At 37.0% G+C, this 14,639-nt stretch overlaps 2 protein-coding genes across 2 annotated transcripts; one reads left to right on the plus strand and one right to left on the minus strand.

Annotated features, from left to right (window-relative positions):
* Positions 1 to 3,522: 3,522 nt before the first annotated feature.
* LOC103954539 (pentatricopeptide repeat-containing protein At1g33350) lies at positions 3,523 to 6,896 on the plus strand. The gene is made up of 3 exons (XM_048564108.1): positions 3,523 to 3,535; positions 3,651 to 5,693; positions 6,449 to 6,896. Exons 1-2 carry the CDS (start codon positions 3,523 to 3,525, stop codon positions 5,249 to 5,251), a joined length of 1,614 nt encoding a protein of 537 aa, XP_048420065.1. The 3' UTR covers positions 5,252 to 5,693; positions 6,449 to 6,896.
* A 1,244-nt stretch (positions 6,897 to 8,140) lies between these two features.
* Positions 8,141 to 14,101, minus strand: LOC103954519 (fimbrin-1-like). The gene is made up of 15 exons (XM_009366359.3): positions 13,809 to 14,101; positions 13,027 to 13,194; positions 12,704 to 12,874; positions 12,035 to 12,273; positions 11,762 to 11,933; positions 11,639 to 11,677; positions 11,436 to 11,504; positions 11,200 to 11,316; positions 10,558 to 10,766; positions 10,002 to 10,157; positions 9,665 to 9,864; positions 9,177 to 9,334; positions 8,980 to 9,076; positions 8,775 to 8,866; positions 8,141 to 8,592 (listed from the first exon to the last, which is right to left on the minus strand). The coding sequence occupies exons 2-15, from the start codon at positions 13,111 to 13,113 to the stop codon at positions 8,299 to 8,301; spliced, it is 2,100 nt and encodes a 699-aa protein (XP_009364634.2). The 5' UTR covers positions 13,114 to 13,194; positions 13,809 to 14,101; the 3' UTR covers positions 8,141 to 8,298.
* Positions 14,102 to 14,639: the final 538 nt, after the last annotated feature.

Below are 14,639 nucleotides of genomic sequence, written 5' to 3' on the forward strand. Positions count from 1 at the left end.
CATTGCTTCTACGAAAGATGATATACAGTCATACAATAACATATATATATATATATATTTTTTTTTTTCTTTGCTTCAGGAAAATCAATAGTACAAAGATTTTAAGATGAAATGAAAAGATTTTCTTATATGTGAGATTCTAGGCAACAAAGGTGAACAGGATTTGTGGCGTTGTGATTTCCACTGACACGAGAACTTCTCGTGTTGATAACGTGTTATAAAATCGACGATGTGTGCAGTGAAATGAATGAAACAAGACCCAAAATTTACGAGGTTCCTTTACAGTTAGTGTGACTGGAGTACGTCATCGAAGCAGCGGCAATGCTTCTATTTATAATCTTAAATCATAAGATTACAAAGATAACTCTCTCTATATTATCTCCTCTCTTTTTCTTCTCTCTGTCGTGAGCCTTGTGGCTTCTCTCTTCTTCCTCTCTTCTTCCTTCTTTCTTTTTTTCTCTTCTTAGCTGTAAAACTTTGTGTTTTTGTGTGTGATTTTATATGGAAAAATGAGGTAGCAAGTGGATTAGTAGACAAACATATAGAGTTGTAGTGGGTAGCAGTGGGTTGGCCATCCACACATTGAATGGCTTATACGATTACAACACGTGGTAATTAAATTGTCCAATTATCCCCTCTTGGTAATAAGACCATTAATGCTATATGGCACGGAATGTTGGGCAGTAAAGTATCAACACGTACATAAAACAGTTGTAGCAGAGAATGCTTCGTTGAATGTGCGGGTACATGAGAAATGATAAGATTAGTAATGAAGATATCCGAGGTAGAGTAGGAGTAGCCAAAATTGAAGGAAAGACGAAAATCGGTTACAGTGGTTTGGACATGTGAAACGAAGGCATACTGACGATCTAGTTAGAAGATGCGATTACATGACAGAGGTTTAGGATCGAAGGGGTAGAGGAAGACCTAGAAGGATTTTGGAAAAGACTCTAAGAAAAGACTTAGAGTACTTGGATCTAACGGAAGATGCGACATAAAACCGAACGCAATGGCGTTCTAGGATTCATATAGCCGACCCCACTTAGTGGGAAAAAGGCTTTGTTGTTGTTGGTTATCAAAATTGGGAATAGAACACATGTTTTTTTTTTTAACAAATGATATTATCTACGCTAAGGGGAAGGGGTGGGCCTCACAATGAGCTAGCAATAATATAGTTCAAATTTGCCTTTGACGAGAATTGAACCTAAGATCTCTCACTTACAAGTGAAAAAGAATCTCACTAAACCGTAATACTAAGTGGCAATAGAACACATGTTTTTAACATTAAATCTACTTATTCCCATAATATTCCCTCTTGGTTATCAAAATTGGGAATAGAACACATGTTTTTAACATTGAACCTACTTCTTTAGTCATTCTTTGTGTACTATAAACGAACAAATTATTTATTTATTTTTTGGTACAAAGGTAAATTCTTCGTTACCAACACAAGAAAAATATACATATAGGAATTCAAATACAAATAGAGCCCAAAATTACAAAAAGAATCCCAAAGCAAAAGACCCAACCCAAATATTGAGCCAAAACAAACAAAAGAAAAACAAAAACCCTAAGAAAACAGACGCAGTCAACATCGCTGACAACAAACCACCAAAAAAAAAAAACGAATTGCCTACAACGAACCATCGCCTCTTGCAGTCATCGGAATCCAACCAAACGAAGCCTCCAAACCGGAAATCAAGCTAATTCCACCCTCTTCCATCATACCACAAAATCAAAATCTGCAACCAACAAATAAATGAAACTCATGGAAGATGGTGATGTGACCACCCGAGTATACACTCTACACACCTTCCAAGAGAGCTGCGAAACGCACTTAGAAAATACGGTTGCATATATGAGAAATAGTGGGATAGAGAGAGGCCAGAACCATAAGGGATGGGTAGAAGATGGGCTGAAAAGAGTCATGGATGTTGGAAGACAACAGGGGAAGAGAAAAGAGATGGTCGGAATTGAGAAATTTCCGACGAAGGCCAAGGTTCCATTAGATCCGATGCAAAAGGAAGAAAAAAGATTGGTCAGAATCAAACAGAAGCATAAGAAAAGGAAGAAAAGAAAACAGAGATGGAAGAAAGAGGTTGCCACCGACCCAGGCCTTGCTAGGGCCGGCGGCTAAACAAAATCAGAAAGCTCCGGTCACTCACACATAATGTTAGTGATACACATACTTCACATTTTCATTTCTTGTTAGTAAACAGAGGATATATTATTAAAAAATAGAAGTAAAAATCATTATGCACCCCTTCACCTCTCATATTCACCTTACTAGGAAGGACTTTTCAAATTCACTTCACTAACACTGGGAGGATTTTGAAGTGTTAATAACAACTTACTAAGTTATACATAGAACTAATACCAAAAAAATTGAGCCATTTAGGGTTCGTATGGAGGGAACCTGGGGCAATTTTGGCTTAGGCTTGGTTTCTTTCGTTTTTCGTGTTAATATAATTTAGGGTTTTCAATGTCTCAAATGTAAAAATAAAGAATAATAGAGTATACTAGGTAAAATGAGATTATGCATAGAATACAATGGGGAATAGTAAATTTAAGGCTAATTCAATTCTTAGACCTACTCAAACTCTTGGATCAAATATGAATTTTAACCAAAAACTCATTTCTATAGCAAATTTAGGTTAAGATTTCATCCTGAGTTATTAGGCTGACCCAGCATATATGTTTTTTTTTTTTTAGTTTTATATTTATAAATTTATTGAAACTAACGGTTAAGATATAATATTATCAAATCCAACGGTAATAAGAAAAGACCTAATGGTCCAATTCAAATCTAACGGCTAAAATAATTAAAAAAAATCTTCAATATTTTTTCATAGTGTTTCACGAGTTTTATGATGTCAGTTTTGATTTTTCAATATTTATCGGAATTTAAATATTTTTTGATTAAAATGTTCATAAAATTAAATTAGGAAAGTCTACATAATTTATTTATTTTTAAAAAAGTTCAAGAAAAAAAAAATCTTAAATTCATTTTTTAATAATTTCGAACTACAAATTTAACCCAAAATATTAGAGCAGAAAAACTATTTTTGAGTGAATGCCTAAATTTTATGGGTTAAAATTTTTGGTTTTAACCCAAGTTGGAGATGGTCTTAAACTAATGAGGATCCTCTCCGTATCCTTTTTGTGAGAATCCCGAGGATTCTCAAATCGTGTCCATTTCATTGTACATTATACGATCAATTTTCATCAGATACGATTTATATTTGATTTTAAATAAAAATATTTAAAATAATTTTTTACTGATGTAAGATAAACAAACAATTTAACGATCCTCATAAAAGAGAATTCTCATTCGTTTTAAACAACCTTAAACCTTTGTCCAAATTAAAATTAAAAATGAAAAGGAACTCCTGTTAAATTTGTAGCTAATTTTCGTTGTAGATTTGGGGAAATTTGGGGATTTTGTGTTAGGTTTTGAAGATTTGTTATTTAACATGTACCAAGTGTGAATTTTAAGATTTAATTCGGGTTTAATCCAAACTGATGTCTGTAGCTTGTATGTGATTGTTGGGCATTCATCAATGCTTGCTGCTGGTTCGGTATTGGAGTCTTAACCGGTCTGACGAAGAGAAAATGCAGCATTAGTGTAAGTTTGTGTGTGTGTCTTCCAGTTTTGTACACAAAATTAGGAGAGAAGATGTTGAATGTAAACCAATTACTTGCAAAATGCAAAACCCTCAACCATCTAAAGCAACTGCACGTCTTTATCATCACTCTTGGTTACGGCCAGAGTGAAATCTACGCCTTCAAGCTCGTCCGCTTCTGCCTTGTCACTCTCCCCAATGCCAACCTTCCCTATGCTCGCCTCATCTTCGACTGCCTCCACTACCCGAATGTATACCATTACGCTGCCATGATTGCCGGTTATGCCTCCCAGTCCCACCATCATTCTGTTTTTTTGTTGTACCGACGCATGTTTTGTCAGGGAAGCCCTCAACCCAACCATTTTATCTACCCCCACATCTTGAGATCTAGTCCAGAGGTTTTTAAGTCTCACGGGACTGAATTGGTGCATACCCACATCATGAAATCGGGTTTTGGCCAATACCCTGTTGTGCAAACAGCTCTTCTTGATTCCTACTCGAGGTTCCGCTCCGATGTTGGCTCAGCAAGGCGGGTGTATGATGAAATGTCTGAGAAAAATGTCGTGACCTGGACGGCTATGATTTCTGGGTACACTAGAGTTGGGGACATTGGTGGTGCTCTGTTGTTGTTCGAGAAAATGCCAGAGAGAGATGTCCCTTCTTGGAATGCTGTTATTGCGGGGTGCACGCAGAATGGCCAGTTCTCGGAGGCAATTTCTCTGTTCAAAAAAATGGTTTATATTGCACATGGGGAGAAACATCGAGAAAATAGGCCGAATCAGGTTACTGCTGTATGTGTTCTTTCGGCTTGTAGTCACACTGGCATGCTGCAGCTTGGTAAATCTATGCACAACTATGTTTACAAAAATGCGCTTGGTCCAGATTCATTTGTTTCCAATGCTTTAGTAGATATGTATGGGAAATGTGGGAGCTTGAAAGTGGCAAGAAGGGTTTTCGACAGGACCTCGCAAAAAAGCTTGACCTCTTGGAATTCCATGATAAACTCTTATGCTCTGCACGGCGATAGTGACAATGCAATTTGTGTGTTTGAGGACATGATACAGTGTGGGGCTGATGTAAGACCAGATGAGGTCACTTTTGTAGGCTTATTCAATGCCTGCACGCATGGAGGGTTGGTAGAGAAAGGTATTTCTTATTTTGATTTGATGACTCTGGGTTATGGGATTGAGCCTCAGATAGAACACTATGGATGCTTGATAGACCTTCTTGGTCGAGCAGGTCGATTTGAGGAAGCCATGGAAGCTGTGAGGGGAATGAAAATTGAACCCGATGAGGTCATATGGGGTTCTCTGCTTAATGGATGTAAGATTCATGGTCGCACAGATCTCGCAGAAATTGCAGTTAAAAGGTTGATTCAACTTGAACCAAATAATGGTGCGTATGGGACCATGTTGGCCAATATATATGGGCAGTTGGGGAAGTGGGATGATGTCCGAAATGTGAGAAAGATGCTGAGGGAGCAAAATGCTTATAAAACCCCAGGTTGCAGTTGGATTGAGGTTGATAATCAAGTTTACCAATTTTATTCAATTGACAAATCACATCCTAGAACGGAAGAGATCTACCAAATCCTAGACATTCTCCTCTTATTTCTTCCCAACATATGAACTGTGTTTAAAAGCCCAAATATAGTCAACTGTTCAAGCAAGCTTACCTGGTTCCTACCTATTAAAGTAAGGATGAGAGCGAGAGAGAACGAATTTTGTGATATAAGTTGCATTCAAGGGTCTAAAGTGTGTCTCAGTGCAACCATGTAACTTAACCCAAGTGACTTGCTGCGGCACTTCAAGTTGTGGAAATATATATTTTTCCTTTTGCTGGCTGTGCGAATACAGCCAGCGACCTGAATTGGCCCTCCATTTAACTGGAAATGAGGTTATGACTGAAGATGTCTTTGGCTTTGTGCGCCTCGCACAGGTGATTACCTTCTTATACTGGACCACCCTTTTGCATTAGCGAGTCTTGTAGCTGAGTTGGTAGTGTCCAACGCACAACACCAGTGGTCTTTCTGCTTTCCAAGTGATAATTCGTAACAACATTTTTGTTCTGGTAAGAGTTTTGACCTTTTTTTTTTTGTCTTTGGTATTTTGACAGATAACATTTGTAGTATCGGCAATTGCATGCTTTGTTCCTTACACACACACATATGATTCTTATGCTTCCCATGTACCTCGTCGCATTGAATGTTTAGTTAGAACCAATGTGTGCTTTCTTTTGTTTATTTCTTGATGGAGCTTCATGATATGAACTTGTTTGCTATCATCAGTTAAGCTCTTGTATGATTAAATAGAACTAGACAGCAATTTCCTTCCCAAAGCAGCGATGTCTTTTTTAATCTGTAGACTCTCTCTTTCTTCCAATCAGGCTGAAGATTGCAGTTTAAAATTAGAGTTGAAGTAGGATTTTATTTACACACGTGCATTATTTAAACATTGTTGCCATTTCTAGTAAATTATTTAAGAGAGGGTGGCAATGTGTTGCAGTCAAGTACATTTCTTGGATGCATTTGACAGGTCTGACAAAGGCCCCAGTCATCCTTTTTTTTTTTTTTTTTTTGTATCCATTTATTTACTGGTGACTCCTTAGTTGGGACTGAATTTTTTATCTGAACTTCATGAATTCATTTTGCTACTAGTCTCTTTTGACTTAAAAACAAACATTAAGTTACAAATACAAGAGTTTTATGGTTATATGATATCTCCAGTTCCTCGTCTCTTGTTGTGCTGTATCATATCAGAAGAAATTACGTCTGTTGAGTGAAGGGAGAAAACTATGCTTATATATTCATCGTTTTATATTGATAGGGATTTCTGTACCTAGTCTTCCTATAATTCTTCGCATCAGAAGTTAGTATTATCTGGACTTGACCTACATAATGCCAACACAAAATTATGATAGAGGCAGTTGAAAACCACATGCCTGAAGTGAGCATTGTCAATAAGATTGGCACGGAAAAAACTCTTGTTTGTTGCTCGATTTCTGAGAGAGGGGTCGGCGTATTGCTACTGCTCATGGGCTGACGCTTTCTGGAGAGAGGGGTCGGCGTATTGCTACTTCTCATGGGCTGACACTTTCTGGTTTGTTCTGGTCTCTATATAATCTGAGACGGTGTGCTCTGGACAATTTTCTCTTCTTTCCATTTCATCAAATTGAATAATTCACAGATGTACTAGACTTTATGTTGTGTTTGCATTTTCCATATGAGAATTCTTTATTCATTGGTGCACTGGAATGATAGTTTCTTTTTCTCTACACTATCATTTCAAATATACAGAGACTTGCTGTTGGCAAGTGGCTTACTAGCCCGAGTTTCATCCTGTGGTTTGCTTCATATTTCTTATCCTAGTGCTCACAAGCTTTAAAAAATGAACTACGAACGACATACAGCAACTGTGTGAGGGCAACATCTCCAGTCTCCATCCTGTGGTTTGCTTCATAGAATGCTGTATTCAACGAAAAGCCCATCAGTCTAGTCTTTTCTAACTTGCAGGTGCAATAACTGGAACAGTAATTTTTCTTTCCCCCGTTTTCTCTTTCCTTCGTAACTTCTGCAGGGATCAGAAAACCAGTAGCAAGGAAATTTATGATTGTGTTAGTCTCAATGAGAGAAGGAAGCCCTGCTTTTTAGAAGGTATGATCATTCCTTGCTACTGTTTAACTCGAGAATTGTCTCGTCAGAGTTAAGTTACTGTTTCGCTTGTCTTTCTTCTCTCAAAGAGTAATGTAGATTATATGAGTTAAGCTTAGGGTGCAAGTTAGAACTTATAATCTACATACAATTTAAAACTTTCACACACTTTCATTCTGAAATAAAAATATGAAAATATTTTTATATGAGTTCGAGTCTGAAAGTGTTTCCTATTCCAATATTAAAACTTTCAGACTCGAACTAGAAAATTTCTGAATCCAAATATCTTTAAGAAATTAGGAATGGAAATTGGAATGTATGTAGAGGTTCAAAGAATTCCAAATTTTATGATTTTTTTTCGCTGAACTTATTGATATTTAAAAAATTCTAAAATTCGATGTTTTATAGTTATTTATTAAAATTATGTATTTTGGAATCAAGTTTGTTCATTTTTTTTTTTATATTAATCGCACACTTGTATATTAAAAATGCTAAGCATATAGTATATTACAAAATTAACTAAATTTATCCATAAGCATATACCAAATATTATGAAGAAAACAATAAAATGTGTTTACCAAAAAAAAAAAAAAAAATCAAGAATGTTAAAAAATTTGTCAATATATGAATCTCTGAGTTATGTTTTGAAATTTATGAGATTACTCTGATTCCAAAATACCGGATATTCCAAATTTAAAAATTGTGAATCAATTCGATCGGATCCGAAACTTGGAAACGAAATTAAAAAAAAAATTGTTTCCAACCCGATCCGTTAAAAAACACTCGTATATGCTCGCTCTTTATCGATACAAGTACATTTCAGCTCTTGCCCTTTACTCTCTTTTATTTTCTTTTCCTATCTCACTTGTATTCCCAATCGCCAAACGTATCTTGTGAATTATACTGTCAAAAAGAAAGTTACTATCTACATAGTATAAATACTTTACAATGTTGTCCCCTTTTTCTTTCTCTCTTGACAACAAACCATATTTTTATGGAACTCTCTGTTTACGCTTTTCCTTCGACCTACTTTACAGCTATGCACCCTCCTTCCCCTTCCACCCCAATCCCGCCTCCCAGAGGAGCGTTGCTGCCGTCATTCTCAACCTGTGAAGAGACTGTAGTGTCCGAGGCACTGTCGTCAATGCTTAAATTTGAAATCTCACCACCAAGGGAAGAGGAGCTTTCATCCTCTCCGCTGATGGATGTCGCCGGTGAAGCGTCAACAGGGGACAGCAATCTTTCTGTGTCATCAACCGGCTGTTGCAGACTCCAAAACATAATGCTGGCTGTTAGGGTCAAAAGCATCTTCTGATTCACCTGCAATAACATCACAATAATGACTTCTTGGTGTATTTTTTGTAGTTTTTTCCTCTGAATGGCGTGACAATATCATTCTCATAAATCGTGTAGGGCATCAAAGTCATGAGAAAGTGTCACTACTTTAGTCGTTGTATTAAGTGAGGTAAATGAGGCAACGGAACAATTGCAGTTAGAGTTACCTCCATGATGTCCTCAGGCAACAAGAATATGGAACAGCCAAGCTTCCGGGCAACGCTGACTATGTATGTAGCGTTCAACTTCTTTTCATCAGCTATCATTGCAACAAGAAAGCACTTTTCTCATCGGTACTTTACTCAAACTTGGTTAATGGGTCAAAGGCTTTTCTTGCTCAATTGTAAACGATAATGTTGCAGAGAAGCTTACCACTTTCACCCTTAGTAACAAGGTTCCAATTAACAACTCTAGGCTCTACAGCACTGAGAAGCTCAAGGAAGAAAATCCCATTTGACAGGCTCTTATCCTGGAGAGAAATCTCAGGTTTCAGAATACATCATATAAACATATCTAGAATAATGACCCAACCTACATTTAAAACGAAAACAGGTTTAGTCGGTTAGAACCTTAAAACTCTCCATTTGAGAAGTTCTGCCTGTGCTTCTGACTTTGATGTTAGCCCACTTTAAAATATCAGCATCCGTCATCTCCTTTCCTTGGGAGTGAGATCTTAGATTTCTCAAAAGTTGAAGCATATTAAACCTCATCAACTGCCATAGGAACGCTGGGTGAAAAAAAAAAAAAAGAAAAAAAGAAAAATCATTATTTCAATTAATTGGGAGTAGCTAACAACTGCACAGCATTTTGTTCTTGAGAATAGAAAACAAAGAAGAAGCTTTAACGTAAAGTCAGATTAAAAAAATAAGTCACCCTCTGGATGCAGAAGTATGTACTTCATCAAATAACTACATAAATGACACCAGTAAGGAATAAAGCATGAAGACGGACCAAAAATTTGATTTAGCACATAACCAGTTACTCCAGTAGATCTGTTAAGCTCAAAAGCTAAGGGACCAGGAAGGTGTGCACACATATGAAACACAGTGAAAATTACCAAGTATGAGTTTCTTGTTTCCCTGCACAATATCATTTCCAGCGACATTCACCAGCGAGAATTTCAGTTGCTTTCCAATCCTTACAATTTGATTGCAATTCTCTACTTTTCTAAATGGCATTTTAATTGGAGGCTTTGATGCTTGCTTCCAGTTCACTGATCCTGGAGAAACCTTATCGAGTACTTCTAATAGTATCCATCTGCATACACGAATTATGAAAGTAAAGCACATATTGTGAGTGCCAAAATCATAAATTAAATGAAAAAAAGTACATCAAGGAAAAGCAATGTATCTATCTCTGTCAGATAAACTCTTGCTTAAACTAGGAACACTCACCCATTTCTCACATCTTCAAAAACATTATTAACATAACTAACAATTCCTAGACTGTTGATCCACAGCCGGAAGCATCTCTCTTCTCTAGATGTTTGCACATCATCTGTCATCATCTCTGCAAAAGAAATCTTCTTGCTATCTGTGGAGAGGCCGTTCCTGTACACGGTATATTCTTGGTCAACAAATTACTAAAATAATTCAATTTGTTTAAAAATCATGAGAGTAACAACATACACATCCAGGGAGAGAGATAGAGACAGAGTGTGCAATGCAATGCTCGCATGTCAAAGTTTGGCCTTATGAGTGGTCTTCGCTAACAATCTAACAGCATAGTGTGCCATACTGTCTAGCAAGAGAGATATACTTCACATATACGACAAGAACAAAAGGCTAGGCTACTAGAAGAATGATTTCGACAAATTCTTTTGACAATATATCATATGCAGGATTGTATGCCTATGCTTATTCTCAGTTCTCTACCTAGTTACTTCGATCCCATATAAAATTAACACAAGGATAATTTGACTATAAAAAGTAGTGATAGTTCATTTCCAACCTTTCATGGAATATTTGTGCCACAAATGCCAGATTTAAGTTTGAAGAACCCTCAATAATGTCTTTCGGAGTTAAATATCTTTTGCAGTTCATTCTCTCGGCATGATCAAGAACCAACTTTGCCCTTTCATTGGGCTTGGCATCCAATGTGGCAGGATTGCAGTGTTCTGGAGCAAGAACATTAAGTAGGTAAGCATAAGCTTCTCCATCCTGTGCTTGGATTACAAATTATGAAAAAATAATCAGTTGGTTTATAGGTCTATTCAATTGATGAGAAATCAATAATGAAACAGTGGTAGTGATTACAGAACTGCAAGTTCTGATTGAATGAAAGAGATAAGTGAGGAAGGAGGATATCATTTGCGAATAATTATACTGGAAAGAGTCTTGTTAACAGTACTAGTCCTTGGCACTCTATTCTATAACAGGAAAAATGTTCTGTGTTTTATTACCTGTTTTAATAAATCAATCAGATCATTTCTTTTCAAGTTAATTTGCTTTAGAAAGAGAATGGGATCACATTAAGCATTCTAAATTCCCTACCGCCTACCCGCAAAAAAAGAGAAAAAGAATACAAGAGGAGTGATAATGACACTGCTACTGTGCTACATGCTGCTAAATATACAAGAGGGATGATAAATACCTTCACGTCAGAAGAAAAGTTTGAAACAGGTTTCTTGTAGCCGGCTTTCTGGAGGTGGAAATTCATCCATTTCAACAATACCTTCTCGGGGGGTAAACTCAAAAGCTCTTCAACATCCTGTGACATAATGATACAAGAAAGAGAAAGTCCTTAACAAATTCTTCTTTTCCAAAAACTCATTAACTGCAAGGTTTTGGAAATCAAGAATACAAGAAAAAAATTCCAAACTGTATTACCCTGCTGTCATCCACCAATTCTACAAGCTGAGGCGTCTTCTTAAGGTTGAGATCTGCCAACAGTTGGATCTGAAGTTTCCATATTGGTTTCAAGCAAGGCAAAAGGGTAAAGAGTCAACAAAATGAATAATCAAGACTGCAACTAACTTAATTTTTTCGTGGTTATGCTAGATTTAGTGTCAAAACAAACTTTAGCTACCTACCTTTATAATTTGCGAAATCAACCCCAGTAGCAGATGAGGCTGCAAATAAATAACCAAAACATAAATTCTTGTATCCCAAAAATATACACCGAACTAGTTTCAGAATCAAAATTTTAAACGTACTCTTCCTTCAACCAGGTCCTGCGTGCCAATGTTAACCACTGTGCAGCCAATGGCCTTGGCAGAGTTGAGGCAAAGAGTGTGGTTCTCATTCCTCTCCCACGGGTTGAGAACCCTTTTGGTGTTAATTGCTCGTTCATCTATAGTCCCAGGCACAGCAACATTTATAAGCTTGCTGCATTTGATCAATTACACGAACTTCATAAAAGAATTTAAAAAACAGCTTTAACAGACGTAACCGCATAGGCATTGATAAACCGAAGCCTGATTAAATACCAGAGGAGAACTCCATCTTTTGCAAGATGGAATAGGTCATTTGTAGCTGGGTCTAATGGGAGAAACTGCTTTAGAAACGGGTCATCCCCGAGATAGCTGTTTATGTGAGCCACGTAAGATGCTTTCTCTGATTCACTGATTGTATGAAGGAGGGTGGTTGTGGTGGCCTTCAAGAATGATGAAGAGTTCTTTGAACCACCCGATTTTGCTGTTGTTTGCCCTTGCAAACTTAGGTATGCCTGTGCAGTTTGTGCAATAAATTAATATTTGAAATCCTATAAACTCCCTTGTAAATGTATGCAAATTACAATTTACATGCAATGTCATATACACCTAACTAAAAAACAAGGAAAATAAAAAACTTAAACAAACATTTCTTCTGATTTGGGACTTCTTTCAATTAAAAAGGGTGGTATAGTACTATGATACTACAAACTACCACACTTATTTGAATCTAGACAGGGCAACACACATATGCAGCCTGTAATGCGGAAACCAAGTGGATGCTGCCCTAAATCAAAGGGTGTTTTAGTCTTGTATTCTCTGGGGTTTTAATATTCTGATTTCCGTTTACATATGTAAATGTATGTGAGCGTGCATGTGTGTGTGTGCGTGTGTGAGAGAGAGAGAGAGATAGGAAAAAGAAAACAAAGAAACAATATGAATCACCTTAAGGAAGGATTCAAAATCAATCTCGTCACTGAAGTCAGAATCCAACGCACTTAAGATACCTCTGATCTCCTCCTCAGAATACATTTCCCTAAATGCCTTTAATTTAACCATTAGAGGTGGCAAATCTCCAGCCATAACTTTACCATTCTGATTCTTCACTGAATTAAACTGAAAAGCACAGAAAGTTTACAATTAACTCAACGCCGCATATTAAAGAAAAACTATCCATAATAACATCCAAAAATATCATACGATACCAAAATTCAGATAAACCTCCTATCCCTTAAACATCAACTGGCTAGGGAACAAAATATACATACTTTGGATTCCAGACTGCGAAGCTCAACCTGCGTGAACTGGCTTTGAAGCGATTGATCTGTAATGTGAACACCCACATAACTAGACATCTCCACCAATTAACAAGTGGAGAAGAAACTGATTTCCCAGTTTTTGAAGTCTTCGTCAGATTCCACCGATGGAAAAAAAATCTAGCATAAATATATCAAGCAACCATTCAGCAGTCAACATCCAATTCCAGAATCAGAATCACACCAAATCCATTTAACGTATACCTAATCAATAAACACAAAGCACCCAAGCAGCCTAGTGATTCTGCTCTATAAAATCACCAACCTCTCCTACTCTCTCCCTAATGATTATACTATTAAGGCATAAATTTATTTACTACATCAATGGAATACAGATACAATATCATCACCGATATCCTTGTCAAGATATCGGACATCAAGTGCACAACACTACAGCAAACACATATACTCGAAAGGTTCCTACAAATGCAAACACAACGAAATTCAAACAATGAAAACAAGAAAAGAATTGAACAAAGATTGGCTCTATGGCATATAATTCAATGCGAACCAGAAATCCGAATCAGATATATAGATTATATGCATATGAAGCATCAAATCTAATAGAACAGTAAGAAAAACACGTTAAAACATCTAGTCGAGTACAATTCTGCGCCTGCTCGTCCTCCGTCACGGTAATCATGAAAAAAGCACTTTTTCATGAACAAAGTTAGCAAACCAATCAAAACCCAATAAAGAAAACGTGAAGCCTACGGCAACCCGGAATTCCATACCTCCACAAAATCAAGACCATGCAATGAAATTAACGCCCAAATGGATTAATTACTTGCCCTCAGAATTTCGGTGCCGAAGAACCGTCCAACACGTATAATGCAGAAAACAGAGAGATGGGTTCTAGAGAGAGAAACGGGATCGATTTTTCTTCGTGGGAGAGCAAAGTGAGAGAGAGAGAGAGAGAGAGAGAGAGAGAGGTGATTCTTGTATGAGGAAGGAACCGCTGAGAGTCCATACGAAGACAGCCGAGAGCTTATTGTCTCGGAGAGACCCGAATCAAGCAGGGGTGAGGGTACGCGCGCGTGTATGTTATGGTCTGGTGTACTCGCTGATTCTGTTTTACAACGCATTGGGTGGGCGTACACCTGTTTGGTTTCTTCTTAAAACAACTTTTGGTGACTTTTTGGACTCACTCTCTCTAATTTCTTTTTTTGCTTTCCATTTCTCACTTTTATCATCTTCAATTTTTTGTCATCACATGACACATACCAAAGCATATTGCCATTTTTGAAGATCAGGTTGGGGGCCGGATCCTAGGCTTGTTGTTGGATTGATATAGATATATACGCAAACATAGCTCATCTCTTATCTAGACGCTGATATATGATATTTTGAGTTGACATTGATATTTTCAGCCCTCGTTGTATATCAAGATAGTGTAGTTTCTGCTATATTCTTGGTCAATCATTGCAAATTTCTCAATTAGAAAAAAAAACATATATGTTAATGTGAGATTTGGCTGCAATGCTTACATATATTCAATAGAAACATCTCAACGGTCAGATGAAGACCATATTAAATATATGTAAATATTGTAATCAGTTCCATTA

Source organism: the organism of the source record quoted next, unplaced genomic scaffold (assembly GCF_019419815.1).
Source record: "Pyrus x bretschneideri cultivar Hongxiangsu unplaced genomic scaffold, Pyrus_bretschneideri_v1 Contig38, whole genome shotgun sequence".
NCBI lineage: Eukaryota > Viridiplantae > Streptophyta > Magnoliopsida > Rosales > Rosaceae > Pyrus > Pyrus x bretschneideri.

Coding starts and splice junctions, on each gene's coding strand:
- LOC103954519 (XM_009366359.3), bottom strand. CDS start 13,113: ATGTCTAGTTATGTGGGTGTTCACATTACAGATCAATCGCTTCAAAGC. Junction 10,158..10,557: donor GCACAAATATTCCATGAAAG/GTTGGAAATGAA, acceptor TACCGTGTACAG/GAACGGCCTCTCCACAGATA. Junction 9,865..10,001: donor TTTGAAGATGTGAGAAATGG/GTGAGTGTTCCT, acceptor TCGTGTATGCAG/ATGGATACTATTAGAAGTAC.